The 20,620-nt window shown below is 44.9% G+C and overlaps 1 protein-coding gene across 1 annotated transcript in view; it reads left to right on the plus strand.

The window, feature by feature from the left end:
• Nucleotides 1-20,620, plus strand: part of Itga9 (integrin subunit alpha 9) — a 319,107-nt gene that overhangs the window by 32,827 nt on the left and 265,660 nt on the right. The window contains exons 5-7 of the mRNA XM_027932436.2: nt 8,203-8,270; nt 16,984-17,113; nt 19,439-19,524. Of these exons, the coding sequence (XP_027788237.2) occupies nt 8,203-8,270; nt 16,984-17,113; nt 19,439-19,524 (284 nt within the window). The remainder of the gene's footprint in view (nt 1-8,202; nt 8,271-16,983; nt 17,114-19,438; nt 19,525-20,620) is intronic.

Below are 20,620 nucleotides of genomic sequence, written 5' to 3' on the forward strand. Positions count from 1 at the left end.
GACACTCTCAGGTCTCCATCGCTTTTTATCTTTTTTTGGTTATTGTGAGGAGCTCATGAGAAAATGCTGGCCAAAGTGCTCAGGAAGTCCACTGATTTGTTCTGTAAATGTGGACCAATTGGGTTCTCTTTAGAAGGCTGGAGGGTTGGTTTGGTTGGGCAAACCCTCCTAAGTGTGGGGGTACCTTTCCAAAAATGTCTCAAGCTTGTAAATTATTTTTGGGCCATGCTAGAGATTGAACCAGGGTCTGCCACACGCCAGGCAAGCACTCTGCCACTGAGCCATGTGCCCAGCCCCAAGCTTTTGCACCAGTCTTTGGTTTGGTACAAGGATCTTTCTCTCGTGGCTTCTCAGGTGCTTCCTGTTTCTGGTTGGATGGGAGAGGCTACCAGAATATCCTGTCAGAACCAGGAAACGTGGAGGGAATGGGAAATAAAAATGAGTTTAGGACATAAAATAAACTCATGGTGCATGCCCTTCAGTAGAAGCTTAGTCTGCATTTACTGTGTGACACAAAAACTGCATATCCCATATGTCATTTGGTTTCATGTGTGAGAAGATACTTTCAGTGGATGATGTGGGAAAAACTATCTGTAAACTGGAGCACTGTAAATGTCTAGGTACTGTTCCCCAGGCCAGGATATTTTAAGAATCCCCAAAGTCAGTGCATGTGATAAAATTAAGTACAGACATTTCTTTCATCCCTTCTCCTTTGAGCCCACTGGGGGCAGAGCTTGGCAGGAGTGAGACTGTAAACAGTTCATCTTTTTATTGTGACAGAAAAATCTCATGAGCATGGAATAGTTTGGGAGTAGCTTAGCTAAATTAACAAAAAGCGTTTAAGAGAAAACATTGATAAAGAATGTTTAGAGGCAATTATGGTACTATTGTATATTAGACCTAACTTGCAGGCTCTGACTTTATCATTTATTCCAATATTTGAACCTATATGTCCCTGTTTTCAGACTTGGTAAACTTGGGGAAGCTCCTTAAGCCCCAGTGTCCTCATCTGTAAAATGGGGAGGTTAATACCTACTGAAGACAGGAGGCTGAGGCAGGAGGGTACAAATCCGAGGCCAGCCTCAGCAACTTAGCAAGACTCTATTTTAAAATTTAAAAAAGGGCTGGGGATGGTAGCTCAGTGGTAGAGCACCCCTGGCTTCAATCTTCTGTGTTGCACTCACACACACGTATGTGTACGTGTACATACACACAGGTATTCGAGATATTTACAATGTTTAGCACTTTCAGGCTCCAAGTGTGTGCTCAATAAATGTGAATTTTGTAATTTCTAGGTGACAGAACATTCTTAAATATTCTGAGCTAACAGGGTTGCTTTAGTGAATATACACTGAAGAATAGAAACTGGGTAGCATTAACATGATTTTAAGAGCCCTTGATAAGATTATAATTACTTAAATACCTTTGATCATATTTGCAAGATTTATTTCTTTGGTAAACTCTCTTCCCCTCTTTTTATGCATGATCTAAGGTTTAGCTTATGCCTTGTTTAAATGTTCTCAAATCTGAAATTGCTGGGGTCTGAATTTATCAAATTTTGTTGTCTTTTGCCCCATTGATTCCAAAGATTTTTATATCGTGTTCTTTATTGTCAGAACAGCTGGATTTTTATTTCTAAGGCATATTTGCATTTCTCAAGTCAGTGATCATTTCTAGGGAAGGAAATAGATCACTAATTCAAAGTGAAAATTTTTTTCCCCTTTTAATGTTAAAGGCTGTGGCTCCACAGGGGGTAAAAATCAATCATGATCCATTTACAAATGAAAAGCAGTTCAGGTTCTGTTGTGTTTTTTATTTTGTTTTGGAGAAAACCATCAAAGGCTGAGTTGATCCATTTAAAAATCCAGAAATAAGCCCCATAAATTTTTATTAAATAAAGACCTCTGCATTTACATAGGATTTCATGATTTCCCAAGAGCTTTCATAAACATTATCTCATTTAAGCAAAGATATCATATTAAAAAAGGATACTGTTTTGCATTATGACCAGTTAAAGAGAAGGATCTGAGAGGGAAAGAGGGAGTGGCCTAAGGATAGCCAGGGCTGGAAAGAGGTCCCAGCATCTCTGGTAGTGGCTCAGAAACCCCATTAAGCTTTCCCTTTGGTACCAAGGACTTTTGTCTTAGGCAAAAATATGTTCTATATTTCAAACGTGTCTCCATGCATTGTGTGAAATTAATTGCTTAAACTGCATCTTCTAGTATTGCCCCTGTGGATGTCCAATTTTGAGTCTCTTCCAAAACTTCCTGTGTGGTGCTAGGTGTCTTGGGGTTTGTTCTATGAGAAATTAGCAGGTTCAGATTCACTTGACATTTATTGAGCAATGACCAGGTAGTGTTCTTGGTGCTCAGTAACTTACCGGGTAACCACATCATTTTGAGGTATTCTTATTATTGTACAGGTGAGAAAATTGAGGGTCAGGGAGATTGGTGACAGTCATAGGATTATTAAACAGAGGTGGGGTTGGGGACTTAAGTCTAGAGTAGGAATCTGTGTTACCTGTTCTGTTGAGAGATTGTTTTTTTTAAAATTTTCTCCATTTTTTTTCAGCCTTGGGGATTGAATCCAGGGGCGTTCTACCTCCTGAGCTACATCTTCAGCCCTTTTTATTTTTCTAGGCAGGGTCTTATTATGTTGCCCAGGTTGACCTTGAACTTGCCATCCTGCTGCCTCAGCTTTGAGCTCCTGGGATTATAGTCATCTGCCATCATACCTGGCAGGACGTTGGGATTCTTTGTGATGACTAAGTGCTGTGACCCATCACAGAGAAAAATCTCCTATTTTTGTCATAATCTTTTAAGTATTTAGGACATTATGCTGTGGACTATTTAAGCCATGTTTTAGTTTTTCTGTTTTAAACAATCCATGGGTAAGTCCTCCAGGTACAGGGTGGGAGGGGCAGGTGTTCCCCTTAGCCTGGTAAAATGTAGCTGTAGTTGATCTGCTCTATGTCCTGGGTCTCTCCTTACTCCAGACATTTGGTTTTAAAGTCTGAACAGCCATTTGTCCGTGTTTTAGTGCCAGTGAGTCTTTTAGCTTCTGTTACATGATTGAATTCTACTTGGTTCTGAGCTGGGGTTCTCACTGAAATGTGACTGATCCCTGTCCAGGTCAGTTTCTATGATGGATGAAATGTGACATAGCATATACTAAGTTGAAAATACATTATTATGTGCCTGTAAGGTAGCTTGTTGCTTATTCTGAATTAGGGAATTGACAAAATGGGGGTTGCTAGATTCTGGATGCAAGGAACAATTTAACAATTATAAAAAAAATTCTTTTGTCATTTATTATTGTTTAAAAAGGTATATAAAAATTACCACTGTAACCATTTTAAAGCATGCAGTACTATGGCATTAAGTACATCCACATTGTTCAACTTTCCCCACCATTCATTTCCAGAACTTTCCTCTTTCCAAAGGAAGTCTGTACCCATGCAACACTCTCATCCTCCTCCCCACAAGTCCCTGGCAACCACCATTCTCCTTTCTGACTCCGTCCATTCTAGGGACTTCATGTAAGTGGAGTCTCACCATTTTAGTCAGATTTTTTGCTGCTTTAACTAAAAGATCCAGCCAGAACAATTGTATGTGAGGAAACGTTGATTTAGGGGCTCCTGGTTTCAAAGGCTGCAGTCTACATATAGAAGGCCGGCTCTATTATTCAGAGATTGAGGTGAGGCAGAACATCATGGCAGAAGAGCGTGGCAGAGGGAAATGGCTCACTTGATGATCAGGAAGTAGAGAGATTCCACTTACCAGATTAAAAAAAAAAAAAAAATATATATATATATATATATATATATATCCCAAAAGCACACCCCAATGACCCACCACCTCCAGCCACGCCCTACCTGCCTTCAGTTACCACTCATTAATCCCCATCGGGATCAATTCACTGATTGGATTAAGGCTTTCATGATCTGATTATTTCTCCTGTAAACCCTCTTGGATTGTCTTGCACATGAGCTTTTGGGGGACACTTCACATCCGAAACATAACACGCACAGTGTGTGCCCTTTTGTTACGGGCTTATTTCACTTAATGTGGTGTCCTTAGGAAATAGCCATGTTGTAGCATGTATCAGAATTTCCTTCCCTTTAAAGGCAGAACAACATAGGTGTGTACCATACTTCATTTGTCTGGTGATGGACAATGTTGTTTTTTTTTTTTTTTTTCAATTTTTTGAACAAAAATAATGAGACTGGGCCTGTTCTTATGCAGCATGCCTGTGTGGCTGAGGTAGAGGGGAGGCCAGCAGCCCCTGCTCTTCAGTGCTGAGACTAATTAGCTATGTAGCTTTAAATAAACCACTTGTTCTGAGCAATTACATACTGTCGTAAAATGAATGGGTAAGGTTGGGATTATTAGATATTCTCTGAAGATTATTTCCCCTTTAAAAACCTCTTTCTCACTTAATTGTAAGTCTCTGGTTTGGTACAATTTGCATTTTAGTGCTCACTTTGTTTAATCATGAGCTATTTTGATAAATTCTGCTCCCTTCCTCTCTAACCTAGTTATTGAGATCATTTACTCCACCCCCCTCCTAATGGGTAGTTTTATCTTCTCTTCATTTTTTTGGGGTGTATTTAAATGCCCTTTTTATTATTAGAGATCTAAGTTGCTGTTTAATGATCAGTTGTTTAGATTTGCCTCTCCTTGGTGAAATTCAGAAATAATTTAATACAGAAGAGCTATTTTCTCCCTGGTATTTTCATAGCTCGGCTAAGGAACCATGGAGAAATTATTTTAAAAATCAGTGTATTAAAAAGACTGGCTTTGAAAGATAAAACTTTCTCAAATATGTAATAGAAAGAGTTTTGGAAAGTGTTATACTGTGCATATGTCGATCTTTCTGGGAGATTGACACATCCCAGAGTTTTAGGAAGGGTGCAGAAGTGACCACGCCCAATCACTGGCCGCCTTGAGTGAATTAAAATTCATGAGTGTTGACTCCATGCATCGAAGTTGCGGATTCTGAACATTTGGGAATCGGTAACTTTTTTTCTTCTTTCTGAATTGCCTTCTGTTTAGGCAGGGTTTAATAAAACCAGCAGCTTACCCAAGGAAAATACTACCATTTTTGGAATGGAGGAGCCATATGACTTAACAAATTGAAGCATGTGACGCAGGCCAAGTAATTCAAACCCATGTGTGGCAGAGAGTTCTCCCATCGAATCCCAGGTCCTCCAAGATATTTCTCAATCCCCTGTTTGGCCTTCATCTTTTGCTTACCAGGTTCAGTTTCTCCCACTTTAATAGTTTGTGACAGCATCAGTTGCTGCTGTCACCATGCGAAGCCTGGTTTCTGCTCCGCTTCTTTGAAGTGGATAAATGCTTTGTTCATAGAGGGAGATGGCCCTTTGCAGCCCTCTCTGCTGGGCCATCACGTTGGGGGGCGTGTGAAGGCTGAGTGGACATGCCCAAGAGCAGCCAGCTTCTGGCCCCATGGCCTTTGTGTTTGTGAAGGCAAAGTTCTTCCTGGGAACAGGAGATGGGAGGTCACCTGCCCTCTCTTGAATCCCCCCGCCCTGCGTTTCTGAACTTCTCAGTGGAGACAGGATGTCTGACTTGGCTTCTCGGGGTTGGTGTTGGGGGAAGCCCCTTGTTTCTCTACCCATCTTTATTCCCACACTCTCTAGTATGTCTTGCTATCTCAGGTCTAGAGAAGAAGAATCAAATTGTTTTTGCTCTAATCAAGATTTTTAGGCTAGGAAGAAGTTAGCATAACCTTATGTGACAGTGTCCCTCGGTGTCTGAGGAAGACTGGTTTCAGGACCCCCTCAGATCCCAAACTCCTTGGATACTGGAGCCCCACATATAAAATGGAAGGGTGCTGGTAAGGGCTTCCCCTTGTAGTCTTCTAGCCTGGGACAGGAGTGGGACACTCCCACTTCCAATAAGACCATGACCACCTCAGAAACGCCAGGTCCTGTTCCAGGATAGAGAACTCCAAGAACAGTGTGGGGAGGAGGCTGAGAAAGGTGTTGAGTGTTTTTGCAGTTCCTGTCACAAAGAGACCTCGAGACTATTTACTTAAAAAGATGTGAGATTTCCATGCGTTTGTCCGCTTTTTCTTTGTGACAAAAATACCCAAGGACAACTTGGAGGAGGAAAATTTGATTTGAGCTCGTGGTTTCCGAGGTCTAGTCCATGGTCACCCGAGTCTGTTGCTCTGAGGAGGAACGTGACTGCAGGACAAGGAAGCTGCCCTGCTCTTGGTGGCCAGGAAGCAGGGGGTGGGGTGGGAAGGGGGTGCAGAGAAGATGACCACTCCTCCAGCCACGCCCCCTCCTACATCACCACTCAGTTTCATCCATTCAAAGGAGGATGGACGGCTTAGGTCATGGCACTCCGAATCTAATTCTTGCCCCTCTGAACATTCCTGCATTACCATAGGGGTTTTGGGGAACACCTCGTGTCCAAACCACAACACCACACAGTTCCTATTCATGCCACGTAAGGCTGAACTGGTGTGTTAGGCATGGTAGTTTTATTCAGCCCTTGGGGTCTGGATCTTTGTTTCATTTTGTAGGAGTTATAATGGGAGGTTTACCCCTGGAGTTAGGGGCACCAATGAGCTTTTTGCTAGACCTTCCAGGTTCATTTGTCTAGTTTGGGACATTTTGCTCTTTCTAGTCCTTGTGTTATTTGATGCAGGGTTTGTTTAATTCTTTGCACCCCTATCCGCAATCTTGGTGCAAGATTTTGCTGGGGATAAGTGGGTTCCGTTGCTGGTGCGCTGCTCCCTGGCAGGCCTGGAAGTTTCCCTTAGCGTCGCAGGACAAGGTGGGAGGAGCTGACGGCACCCCCCTCATGGAAGAGGAGTCCCTCAATGACCTTCTGTTGTAATTCAGCAGTCGGTTAATGGCCACTTACTGGAAAATGTTACTAGGCTCTGCGGTGAGTGTTGTTAGAAACTGAATTACTCTGCCTATTTCCCCAGGGCCCCTTCCCCGCTGCGCCTGGAGTAGACACTTTGAGCTGCAGGAAGTGGCACTGTGTTGCAATCACAGCTTCATTGTTCTTCTGGATTATTTATTTTTGTGTTTCAAAAATAATCATATTTTCATGGTACTAGATTTTAATGGCACTAGAGGCTTGCCAAGACCCCCAGAAAGTCACTGGGTTATTTGCCGGGTAGCCCCAGCCTGAGGCTATCCAGCAATGTGGTGGCACATGTGATGAATTTGAGTCACTGTAAACCTCCCTCCTTGTCTTCACCCCTGAAATGACTTCCAACAGCCAGTCACTTCTTATGATTTTGTGAAATTACTTTACAAAATCTTTCCTAGGCCACAGATCTAAGAGATAGGAGTTCACTAGCTGGGTGACCCTGACAATTCACCTAACCTTTCTGAGCCTTAGTATTACCTGTTGACAAATAGGAAGATAGATTCCCAGGGATGGGGGAAATCAATGAAATGATGCTAGTGGAGGCAATACTACAAAGCCTGGCATTACTAAACTCTTATCAAAAGTTTCTGTCTTGCCAGTGTGAAAATAAAATGGGCAACGAAGTGTCCCCATTTGTTGGGTAGGGTGTTGGGACAAAGGAGATCACCCATGGGTTTTCTTTTGGTCTGGAGAGATCTGCCCCTCTTGCTTCCACACAGGAATACAGGTGCCTGCTACCTCTGATTGTGGGGGACAGCGGGGCCACATTCTGGGGCCTGTCCTGGTAGACCCCATCTTCCTTAGCCCAGGGGTGGATGGCTTGTTTCTGGTTGGATGGTTGGGAGCATTCTGCCTCTAGCTGTACCAAGTGTTTTTGGGGAAAGGTTGGTCTCCTTCCAGGGGACTGCACACTAGGATGGCCACATTATTCCCATTTCTGGGTCATGTTTTCAGCTCCTCAAGACCCACTAGGGATCTTGATCCTTTCTAATTGAAATAATTGTCACCAGCCTCCCACTTAATTACTGTGGCTGCTGCTGCTGCTGCTCTCTCCCCGACATGAGCAGAGGAAGTCCTCTGAGGCCCTTGGCAGCCTTTCTATCTGATGGCACCAGAGCCTGGATTTTTGAGGTTTCGTGGATTCCTGAGACTTTCTTTCTGTGCCCGAGTCTGGTCAGCATCCCTGGCCCAGCTCGCAGAGGCACTGGGGGAAGGGGCTGGGTCCACGCACGATTGGCCCACACTGACATGTCTGGTCTGCTTCTCTTTCCTTCTCCCCCTCCAGAGTATAAGAAGAAGTATGGAGAGGAACATGGCTCCTGCCAGGCTGGGATAGCAGGCTTCTTCACTGAGGTGGGTGATTCTGCCTGGGGAATGCCTCTTTTGGGTGTTCACTTCCTGGCTTTTTGTGATATTTTGTGACCTCCAGAGGGGAGTGCTGTTAGTGTCCCAGACGCTCGAGCTGTGGGTGAGTCGATTCTGGTCCTTACATCGGGGAGGGTTATTTAAGCCTGGTCAGGGGCACTGGCTGGGCAGAGGCTGCTGGTGGCCTGACTGACTCAAATTTCCAAACATGTCAGTTTGATGCTGTAAACCTCTGGAGGGACCTGATTAAAGGGATACAATGACCAGGCATGATGGTGTATGCCTGTAATCCCAGTGGCTTGGGAGGCTGAGGCAGGAGGATTGTGAGTTCAAGGCCAGCTTCAGCAACCTAGTGAAATCCTGTCTGTAAATAAAGTATAAAAAAGGCTGGGGATGTGGCTCAGAGGTTAAGCGTCCCTGACACAGCATGCAGGCAGCTGGTGCCTAAGTGTACACTCGTCACCTCATAGTGCTCCTCTTGATGGAGGGACTCAACATACAATCCTAGACCTTTTCTCAACCTCTCAAGGACCCTACACTTGAATGTGCCCTGTCAGCGGCCCTGTGACGTCTGGCCTGTAGTTCATTTTTAGTTACTGTTTTCTTACTTGTTCTCATCTCCTGCAAGTTTGTTCTTTGCTTCTTCTCCTCGTTCCTTGGACATCTTTAGATCCGCCTGCCTTCTGCAAAGTTCCTTGCTAAGCTCTGGAAGTGGCACCGTTGTCTGTGTGGTCCCTTGCATCACATAAAAAATACTTCTGAAATCTTACTGTTTGAAGTTTCCAAACGTATCCCGAATGACGGCTTTTCTGATCGCCACCGAAAAAGGGTAGAAAGGGTAGAAAGTCGATCAGCACACGTGTCTGGAAGGGCCACTGCCCTCACTTGGCGATACACTGGCCCTGAGTTGGGTTCCCCTGTCCATTTTATTATAGTCATTGAATTAATGCACATTAAACATTTTAAATGTGGGATCGGTGACATTTAGTGCATTTGCAGTGTCACACAACTGTCACCGTCATCCACTTTTTAAACATTTTCTCGGTCCCAGGCTGTGCCTGTGCTTGGCTCTTGCAGTATGTCTTCTGCACTCCAGCCTAAGGATTCTTTCAAAGTCAGACCTTTCATGTAGACTCTCTGGCTTCTCATGACAGGGAAGATTAAACCCCAAACTTCACATCTTGGCCTAAGGGCTTGACTCTGATGCCACCTATCTCTCCCTTCTTTGCTATAGGACTGCAGAGAGCTGAAAGACAGCATGTGACATCGAGGGGAGGGGGAGTAAGGACTCTGACCCCACTGTCAGGTTTCCAAAGCTTTCTGCAGAGCATCCCTTCTAAGTCAGGAGTGAAACGGGCCATCTTGATCTGAGAAATGGCTATTTTAATTCAGAGAAAATAGATGGAACCACCATTTGATCCAGCTATCCCTCTCCTTGGTCTATACCCAAAGGACTTAAAAACAGCCTACTACAGGGACACGGCCACATCAATGTTTATAGCAGCACAGTTCACAATAGCTAAACTGTGGAGCCAACCTAGATGCCCTTCAGTGGATGAATGGATAAATAAAATGTGGCATATATACACAATGGAATTTTTACTCAGCAATAAAAGAATAAAATCATGGCATTTGAGGTAAATGGATTGCGTTAGAGAAGATAATACTAAGTGAAGTTAGCCAATCCCCAAAAACCAAATGCTGAATGTTTTCTCTGATATAAGGGGGGTGACTCATAGATGGGGCAGGGAGGGGGAGCATGGGAGGAATAGATGAACTCTAGATAGGGCAGAGGGGTGGAAGGGAAAGGGGAGGGGTCGGGGGGTTAGCAAGGATGGTGGAATGTGATGGACATCATTATCCAAAGTACATGAATGAAGACATGAATTGGTGTCAACATACTTTATATACAACCAGAGAGATGAACAATTTGTGCTCTATATATGTAATAAGAATTGTAGTGCATTCCACTGTCATTGATATTTTTAAAAAAGTCAATAAAAAGACAGTTGGCAATATAGTGTGCAAACAGCAAAAATGAAAGGTAGAAAGTCAAATTTTTTAATCGTCTTTTACTCAAACCAATAAATGGGAGGCACCTCCCTCCCAACCCCCAGCAATTCCACTGTGTCCCTTCACGCAGGCATTGGTTTTGTGACTGCCCCAGAGAATTCTGCCCTGGGCCTTGTGAATGGTACCACCAGTGTCCTAGCTGGCGAGGCCAAAAGCTTTAAAAATTCCCCTCTCACTGAGGTATCGGCAACCAGCACGTCCTACCCCTTTTGCCCTCAAAACTTATCATGCAAACGTTTCTCTCCACATCCTCTGGCACCCCACAAATCAGCTGCGATTGTTCTGCTCCTAGCCCACTGCAGAGCCTTCCTGTTGTCCTGCTTCCACCCTTTCCTCCTGACAGACGAGTTCTAGGACCTTCTACATACAAAAGTGTCACGGCTTCTTGCTCAGAACTGTCCAGTATCTTCCCATCCGCTTACAAGAAAATCCAGATGCTTCCCCTCATCCGGCATCCCGGATCCTCCTGCCTTTTCAGCCTCTTCCATTCCTAGCCTCGGCCCACTGCCTCCAGCTGCAGTGAGTGAGATGCTGTACGAACAGGCCACAGTCTCACTATGGTGGCGTGCTGGAGATTAGCCACTGCCTTTTGAGCACAAGTGCATGCGTAGAGGAGATGGGTAGGAGGGTCCAGCAGTACCCAGAATTTGATACATTCAGGAAAATTGCATTACAAAAGTGTTTACTAATTGGCATTTTTCCCACTTCCATCACACCTGTCCCATCGCTCTCTTACCAATGTTAACAATTTTTGCCATTGGAAAAGGAAATCTCATTTTAATGTCCCATGAGCTGATTATTAGTATAATTTGTTGTCTTTCTTAAACATTGGCCATTTGTATTTTTCTGGAAATTACTTGTGATTCTGAGTCCAGTGTTCTGATTTTGTTGTTCTTTGCTGATTTGTAGGAACTTGTTACATAGTTTCAACATTCTTTATTGAAAAAAAATTTCTGATCAGTGGTATTTTTTTCCCCTCTCTTTTTGGGGTACCGGAGATTGAAATCGGGGGCACATAACCACTGAGTCACATCCCAGCCCTATTTTTTATTTTATTTAGAGACAGGGTCTCACTGAGTTGCTTAGCACCTTGCTGTTGCTGAGGCTGGCTTTGAACTACTGATCCTCCTGCCTCAGCCTCCCAATCCACTGGGATTATAGGCGTGTGCCACCGCGCCCAGCTCAGCTTCTTTTAACTGTGCTTTGTCTCTGTTGTACTAGTGTTACACATTCATGTTTGGTCAAATATACTTTTTCTGGATTCTAGAGTTGTGTTAATTAGTAAAGGATATCTCTAAGAACATGAAATTATTCACCTATATTTTCTTCTAGTCCTTTTACAGATTTTTTTAAAGAGATGTGTATCTTTACTCCTTCTGAAATTATATCTTTTTATGTAGTAGAAACTGTATTGTTTTCCTAAATGCATAGTTGGTGGTTTTGACACTGGTTTGTGGAACCATTTTTCCTATCCCCATTGATTTAAAACACCACCCTGCCATGTGCTGACTTTACTCACTTTCCTCTCAGCATGTAGGCTGTGTAACTGCCCTGGCCATTGGTCCTGCAGCAGGTCTAGTACAGTATGACTCCATCCAATAGGCAGTGGGAACCACTGTACTATAAGAGGTAGGAGACCAACATGGCGGATGGCAGTGTTGTAAGGCTATCTGGGGTGGGCGTGCCCAGGACTTTGGATTAGGATGCTCCTGAGGGAGGCCAGACAGGGAGGCCACGATGTGTTCTAGCCATGAGGCAACAGGGCAGGGTAGAGTGTCACTTTTGGAATAAAAGTGATTGGGGTCATCAGAGAATAATAAGGACATGTCCATGGGTTGGGTGGCCAGAGCCCTGTGGGGCAGAGGAAAGGGGTGTTGAGCTGGGTTTGTGGAGAAGAGCGATGCCCCTTGTGGAGAGGACCCCCAAGGAGGACCTCTGGTTCAGGCACAAGTGTGAGGTGCTGGGACATGCTCGTAGCTGCTCCTATAAGAGGCCTTGGACACAGGGACTGGACCCTAGTCTGAGCCAGGAAGTTAGGCTTGGCCCTTGCTGGTCTTTGAGGGGATAAGTGTGCTGAGCCTTGGATGGTGGGAGGAGGACTGATTCATCACAGAAGTCAGCACTCACCACAACATCGGAGGGAGGGAGGGAGGCGTCAGTGTGGCCCCACTGGATGGCAAGTCCGAAAGGGCAGGACTTGGGGCTGTGTGGAAGGAAAGGCTTGGTAGGAAGAATTGGGAGGCCATTGGGTATGGAAGGGAAGCCCAGGTGGCTGGGCAAGCCTGGGATGACCAGAGACCTGAGAGGACGTGTTGAAACCCCAGCCTCTGGGATTCAGAGCCCAAGGGAGCCACAGTGTCTTGGCATGTGCTGGCTGGGCTCAGAATAAACAGAAGTGGGGACACAGTGTCCAGAGGGGCAGGAGAGGCGTGGGCGGCCCCCCTGCTGCTGTTCAGTCCTTTGACCCCGGCCTGCTGTCTCTTGGCCCATCTGGGCTTCAGCCTTCACTCTGGTTCCCAGGCCTTTGGCCTCCTTAAACAGGAGGTCTTTGAACTCGCTGCCTCCCTTGTGTCTGGAACCTCAGCTGTTTGTGGCCGAGCAGGAAATGTGGTTGAAGGGGTGGAGCAGGCGCGGTTCCCTCCTCTGCCCCTCTGCTGACCTCATCACTTGCCTGTGCTGTGAGCTGATCTGTCCCCTCTTGGGGCACACAGCTGCGTCCCAAGGCGGATGGCTTCCCTACCATCCCGGACGTAGCCACTTTGGCCCCAAATATTCTGGCCCAAGGGGCCTGCTTGACCTGCGGGTCAGTGACCCTGAGGTTATCTAAGCTCTGAGTTATGGATACCACATGAGTTTTAGCCCATCATTGAGGGTGAGAGCTTCCCGGGGACTTTATTTATTTTCGTAGACTAGAGCAATAGAGGTGACAGACACTTCTAAGCACCAACAGAAGACTTGGGGATGACCCCGCCATTGGAAACCACTGGGTGGAACTTTCCTAAGCATGGACTTCTGTTGTAGATCCCTGCATTCTTCTGCCTTCCTGGGGTCCCCTCTGGGGAGTGTGTAGAGGGGAGCCTGTGGCTTCTTTCAGGCACACCCAGGGGCCCCGGTGCCTCTGGAGATTCTGCTAGTAAAACGCACCTTGGGAGAAGGCCCAGGCTGTTTTATGGGATTCTCCTGATGTGATTAGGCGGTGGTGGCCTTCGCTTGAGGGGAAGCTTGGGTTCTGGGGTGTGATATTTGTACTGGCTGTTCCTTGGGAGATGGGAAGCAAAGCTTTGATCACATTTTCCTGACACTTGTGAATGCCACTAAAACAACATCCAAAATGAACAGAAGTAGCTAAATTCAAGGGATTTCCCAGAAGACGCTCTGCCTCCCAGCCCGGCCTGGAGGGTCACAGGCTTGGTCCCAGTTTATCTAATTTGGATTGAAGGGAAAGACAGTGTGAACCCTAAGAGGACAGAGGAAGAAAACAACTATTTGTTTCAAAAGTTTTTAAGGAATGAGATTACTTTGCCTTATCCCCTCTGTAGTTTGAGAGAACACAGAGGTACAGTAGACACTCATTTCTCCACTTTGATCCTGGATTAATCTAAATCAGAAAGCAGTCTGTCCATGCCTCATGTCCTGCAGAGCCTTTACAGGCCCGAGCCTATGCTCAGAGCTCTGGCTTGTAAAAGCTGCAGAAGGAGAACGCTCCACGCTGTGTATACAACTGGTGTTGAGGCCATCACTCATGACATTCTTCGGCGCCCTTTGTTTTTTGGGCACTTGATTGCAAATTCCTTTCCAAACTGGAGGCCAGGAAAAAAAGTCTCTGTCCTCTGATGAACCGATGGTTTGTCTTTCTCCTAGCTTTCTAGAAGGAGCACAGGCCCTTACACCAAACAGGGAAGTGTAAGGAGGAGGAGAGAACTTGTGCCCCACCGTGTGTGTTCCCAGTGACGGGTCCTGAGTGCAGAAAGCAGAGAGATACCTCCAGGGTTATCTTGGCAGTGCCTTTGAGGGGGTGTCAATCTTAGAACCTCCAATGAAGTGTTCACTGACAGCCTCGTCCACATCTTCCTGAGGGGTGCAAAGCAAGCCATTCAGACCAGAATCTAGGCAGGGACTTTCCTTCCACCTGCACTCGCTCCCTAGTCATTGTCCCGATTCTTCCCAGATTGATAGACTCCCTTGTTCAAAGCCTCACCCTCTTGCCCATGGGCTCTATCTTTTCCTCCCCAATTTTCTGGCTTTTGCAGATTCTTGCACTCCAAGAATCCTTTGATGACTTTATAAATGATCAGAAACTCATGTCTCTCTGGCAGGGACTAGCCTCCAGGAACTTGTCAGAAACCAGCAGCCTTCGTCAGCCTACACAGTTATCTTGTGGTTTTCCATGTTGCCTTATCCTAAGCGTGTCATGCCAAGGAACTTTATCTTTGTATGTAGCACAAGCTCTACATACATTATAGTAGGTACTTAGTAAATATTGTTGAATAAAAAAATTAATGATTTTGCGTGGTGGCGTATACCTGGAATCCCAGCAATTTGGGAGGCTGAGACCAGAGGATCACAAGTTCAAAGCCAGCCTCTGCAATTTAGCAAGACCCTGTCTCAAAAATAACCAAACAGAAACAAAAAAGTGAGGACGTGGCTCAGTGATTAAGCACCCCTGGATTCAATCCCCAGTACAGAAAAAATGATTTTGTTGGACAAATAAGTTTTATTTCTCCTGGCAGTGCAGATACTTTAGAAAATATAAATAATCAAAAGGAGATTCCCTGTTGAGCCTTCCGATGTGTGCAAGACCTTGCTGCTGCTTGTCCCAGTGCAGGCTCAGTCCTCGGGGGCTTCACTGGAACACTTGTAAAATGTCATTTCACTGGCAATTTTGCATTTTTTGTGAGGTGACTTCCTGGTCAGTGTTTAATTAACTGTTCTAGTTAATTAAACTATCAAGTCTTTTTGTTCAATACATACAATAACACACCCATCTATATATAGTTTGATGAATTTTGATAGAGATGACATGAGTGTGCCCATTTATCTTGAGAACATTTCCACCACTGTAGAAAATTCCTCACGCCCCTTTGCAGATAATACCGCCCCTCTTTCGTACTGTTCTGAATTTTATCACCATAGAGTCGTTTTTTTTTTGGCTGATTCTAGAACTTTCTATGAGTTGACTCCTAACCTGTGCTCTTCTTTCCTACCAACATTTGTCAAAGGTTCTCCCACACTTGAGCTGGGCTTTGTAGATTGCAGAAGGGTTACTCAGGCAGAGGAAGCACGAGGGCCTTGCAGGAATGGAGAGTCAAAGAGCAGAGTGTCCCACGTGTACAGTCTGGGGGTGGAATTGGCAGGAGGGGAGCCGATATGTTTGGAACAGTTGACAGGTTGACTTTTACCTGAGACCTGTGCTCTTGGAAAACAGTCTGTTCTCAAATTTTTAAAAACACAGAAAACATAGACTATGGGAGAGTTAAAGAAGGGATGTCCATAGTTCCAGCACTCTGGGGAAAATGTTTTATGACCTGTCCACCTGGTCTTTGTGAATTTGTGCACATGTTCATTCGTGTTTTTTTTTCCCCTTTATAAAACATGATTGACAGCATATATATTGCTTTATGTATTCTTTTTAACAGCACTTTGTAAATATCTCAGTGCCATTAGGTCTTCTGTGGTGTGGTTAATACTGCATTGGGTTCTGTTGCATGCATGTGTTATAGTTTAGAAGCCCTATTGTTTGACACGCAGGTTATTTCTAACTTGGCACAGTTAACAATGCATCTTTGGGCAAAATCATACAGATATCCCTGTTGACTTCCCAAGGTAACTGAACTGTTTTGGAGCATTTAGGATTATCATCAGTATTGGTTATCAGATGGTTTTGTAGCACAGGCTTGTGGCTGCAGGACCATTTTCCCATCACTTAAATGCCGAGAGCTGTGTCTTCTGTATTCTGGGGTCTATTTTTAGTTAGGGCTACTGTCTCTTACTGCCTGTGGTCTGTTCTCTTTCTAGTTTATGAACTTCCCTTAGTTGGCTTTTTGGTCTCTTGTTTTTGTCCTTCCGAATTTGCAGTGGGCCATTGTGTCCAGAAAACCCACCTTTGAACCCTTCCTGAGAAGAGGAGCTGAGATGAGCTCTGGAGGGGATTTTCCCGGGGCATTAGTGCATAGTTTTTGTAAAGCTCTGCTGTGCGCTGGGCAGCCGGAGCCATTGAATAGTGGGCCTGGGTCCAGGCTAGGTGAGGCATTGCTGTCTTTGCCTGAGTGCTCTCCCAGGAATTCTGCAGGACGCCACCCTTGTTTGCCATTTCCATGTTTAATCCTGGTATAAGATTGAGGAAATATGTATAGCTCCATCTGTGGTAGGTGTGTCACTCATTCTGTCCCCTTGCTCAGTTAATTTCACCTCTTCGTTCCTGACCATACCAACTGGACAATAGATTCTATAATGCCAGGAAATCTGGTGATTTTTTTTTTTTTTAAATGGATATGCTGGGGGGAAAAAAAAAAAACCGTGGTGAGGTATTTTTAATTTCATTCCGAGTTCTCCTTTGTGTGACTGTGGTCTTACTACATCTCTTTATCCCTTTCTTGGCTTCCCATTTACATTTGGATTTTTCTGGTAGGAGCTGGTGGTGATGGGCGCCCCCGGATCATTTTATTGGGCTGGGACGATCAAAGTGCTGAACCTCACAGACAACACCTATTTGAAGCTGAATGATGAAGCAATCATGAACAGGCGGTACACCTACCTGGGTGAGTAGCTGGGGGAGAGGCGAGATAAGGAGGGGCAAATGGGAGCTATTACCGGTTATTGCTCTGTTGGTGGAAGGGAGAGTTGGTTGGCTTTTACTTTTCAATCTCTCCTTCTTTAATTAGAACACCTAGCAACTCGCATAGAAAACAGAAGAGGGAGCTGAATTAAAACTGATTTAATTAAAAAGCTTTCTCTGGAGGCTCACGTGTCTTATCTCCTTGTTTTAGCAATCACTCAAGTTCAGATGATCAGATGCAAAAATGAGCTCAATAGAATCCTAGTATTATTCTCTGGACATCCCTTGGGGATGGAGTCTCTGCTTCCTAGTCACAAATAGAAATAATTACCAGAAATTATCATGACAGGTAGCACCCCAGGTTGAAGTTTAATTGAAGGCTTAGAAATTTTCTTACTTTTCTGAACCCTCTTAGTCTTCTAGAACAGAAGATAGGTACAATTTAATTTAGCAGCCATCAGGCAAAGAAGATGCTGGGGCAAAACAGTGCCCATTTAAAGACAGAGATAAACTATGTTTGCTTAGAGGATGGTCACAGGACTCAACCCAGACCCTGAGTGCTGCCATTCCGGACTGGAATTAGAACTATATTTAGGAAGGTCTCATAACAAAACAATCTTCTTTCACATTCAGTACATATAACTCTAATCAGGGGAGGCCCTGCCACCCTTTGGGCAAAGTCACTGAAATCTCTTTGTTAGGTGGGGACAGGGAGTTGGTGAATCACCTTTTCCCTCTGACCATTAGTGTGCCCCCAGGCAGCACAGCCCCAACAGTACTTTAATAAGTCTTTGGGGCATTTGCTACCGTGCTCCCATAGCTCCTTGGTCTGTCATTTATTAAGCATTTAATCTATGCCGGGCTTTGTATATTATTTTAATTCTGAAATTGAGGTTGCCATTATTATCCGTACTTTGTAGGTGAAGCAGCTGACCATTACATTATGTAACTTTCCAAGGTCATAAGCCCCAGAGTTGGGTATAAATCTGTTTCTGAGACAGGGTCTAAACGCTGAGCTGCCTCTCTGTGTATTACCAGAACAGCATCTGCCACTGGTACCAAACCCCTCACTGGGCTGTATGCACGTCCAAGATGGGAGTTTTTCTCTCATTCCCAGGAGTTGGTATATACAACACCTGGTGTACGGCAGGAGCTGAACATATGCTTGCTGACTCGGAATGAAGAGGGCAGAAGAGAGCCCACTTTGGATGGAGGTTTTCAGGCCTCAGACAGGTGTTATGAACCTTGGGGTCTGTGGTTTCTCCCTGTGTACAAAACGGAGCCCTTTATCTGCTACAAGGGTTAACAGGAGACAGTTGAGAGTATGTCACTCAGGATACTCTCAGGCAATGTAAATCATCAGTTTGAGAGAAATCAGCCACATGGAGATCCTGGATGATATGAATCATCACAAAACTCAAATAACTTATGATCACAGCATTAGAGTTCAGGGATGATGGCGAGACCAGGGAACATAATGCAGGCAGCCTGTCTAGCATTTCTGCCTGCCAGAGGAGTGCCTTCAGCTTGTAAAGCAAGGCTCTCAGAAGGCAGGAGACATTTGGATTGTGAATTTGGATATGTTTTATCTATCTGAAAATCTGTAAACAGAAGAAATGATCACGCATTCTTCATAGAGTTTTTATATTGAAATAAATGTCACCCAAAGATATATAAAAATGGCTCACAACAGCTTTACTTGCCCCAAGTTGGAAATAATTCACATGCTCAGCAGGAGGAGAAAGAGATGGTATGTTCATCCAGTAGGACAGGACTCAAAAATGGAAAGAAGAATGCACTACTACAGGCAACAGCATGGATGAGTATCAAGTATCATAAATAATAAAAATCAGAATAATGGCCACTTATGGGGCTGGGGAACCTTCCAGGGTTGTGGTTCTTGGTTTATGTTCACTTGATCCGGGTGGCGGTAGCATGGTCATGTAAGTGTGTACAAACTCCTTAAGGTCTACACTTCAGATGCATGTTCTTTATGAAAATTACATCTCAAAAAGAAAAAACGGACTGTTTAGCACAGTACCAGTCCTGGAGAGGGTACTCGGCACTCTTTCCTGCCCCAGGGTCCTTGTGAATGTGGCTTTTTGTGATACGTGCCATTTAAACACGAGGAGACCGACAGCTGCCAATTTGTTCCCTGGTTCCATTTGTGTTCTAAGAATAACTGGACCATAGCTGCCCAGATAATGAAACTTGCTTGAAAAAAATTTTTTTTTTCTTTTGAATCCAATGAATATTTTCTCTCGCTGCCTTCTTCAACCTTGTCCTTGGTTTCCACCATCCTGTTTAGGCTATGCAGTGACCGCTGGCCGCTTCTCTCACCCCTCTACCACCGATGTGGTAGGAGGTGCCCCACAGGATGAAGGCATTGGAAAGGTGAGGAGAAACACCTGGGATCAGAGGAGGGGAGTATGCTGCCTTGTCGTAGAGGTTTGCCAACTGACTTTGACCTGAATATTCTCTTGGTTGACTGGTGAGAGACGAAATCATGAGGAACCCTTTGACAGTCTCATTCCAACAACTTTGGAGAGATGACCTTGAAAGCATCATCAGAGTGTGAATACTGTTCACACCGTCTATTCTCTCATGATGTGTTTTTCTTTTATTAAGTGTGTGTGTGTGTGTGTGTGTGTGTGTGTGTGAGAGAGAGAGAGAGAGAGAGAGAGAGAGAGAGAGAGAGAGAGAGAGAATATGATTTGTAAGTCTCCCTTGGCATCAGGGTGCCCTTCAAAGGAGAAGTATTCAGTGCTGTACAACTTTAAATCCCCCACCTTCCTGACTTTACCAGATTTGGCTTTGACTAAATAGAATCAGGATAGTCCCAGCTACCTTTAGGCCTTTTTAAAAAATGTTTAGATTCCCATTTATTTCCCCAGTGTTTCAGAAGGAACATTGGGTTCCCAAGACTGGTGGAACCCAAGGCTGTTATAGCAATATGTGGGTCTGACTTTCTCTAAAGTCTGTCCACAGTGTAGAACAGACCTGTGGGTCTTGGTCTGTCTGACTCACTTTGGGAATCATGGCCTCCAAGGGGACTATGTTCATTGTTTAGCTTCAGGGTATAGGAATCATAGAATGGGGATGTCCACATGGGCAAGGAATCTGCATTTTTGTCTGATGGGGAAGACTGAGCAGTGGCATGAACTTTGGATCCACAGCCCCAAGGCTGGACCTGTGGTAGTGTCTGGCTGCTGCATCTGTGGCTTGGAGAAATGGGCTCTGAGTTCTAGAGAGGCCAAATGGGCTGAGACCACTGTTACTAGGACCCTGCAGCTAGGCTGGTAGGCAGATCAGAGAGACCGTGCAGTTGATGGGCATGACAGGTGTGTTCATGAGGGCCATTTCTGTGGACCCTCCTGGGCAGGGCTTAGGAGCCACTGCTCATATTTCTGCAGAGTATGCCTCCTTCCCCCTAGGCTGATACTGTGGAGAGAGGTCGAATCAGATAAACCAGGGCCCTGATCCAGTGGAT

This window comes from Marmota flaviventris, chromosome 1 (genome assembly GCF_047511675.1).
Source record: "Marmota flaviventris isolate mMarFla1 chromosome 1, mMarFla1.hap1, whole genome shotgun sequence".
Lineage (NCBI taxonomy): Eukaryota > Metazoa > Chordata > Mammalia > Rodentia > Sciuridae > Marmota > Marmota flaviventris.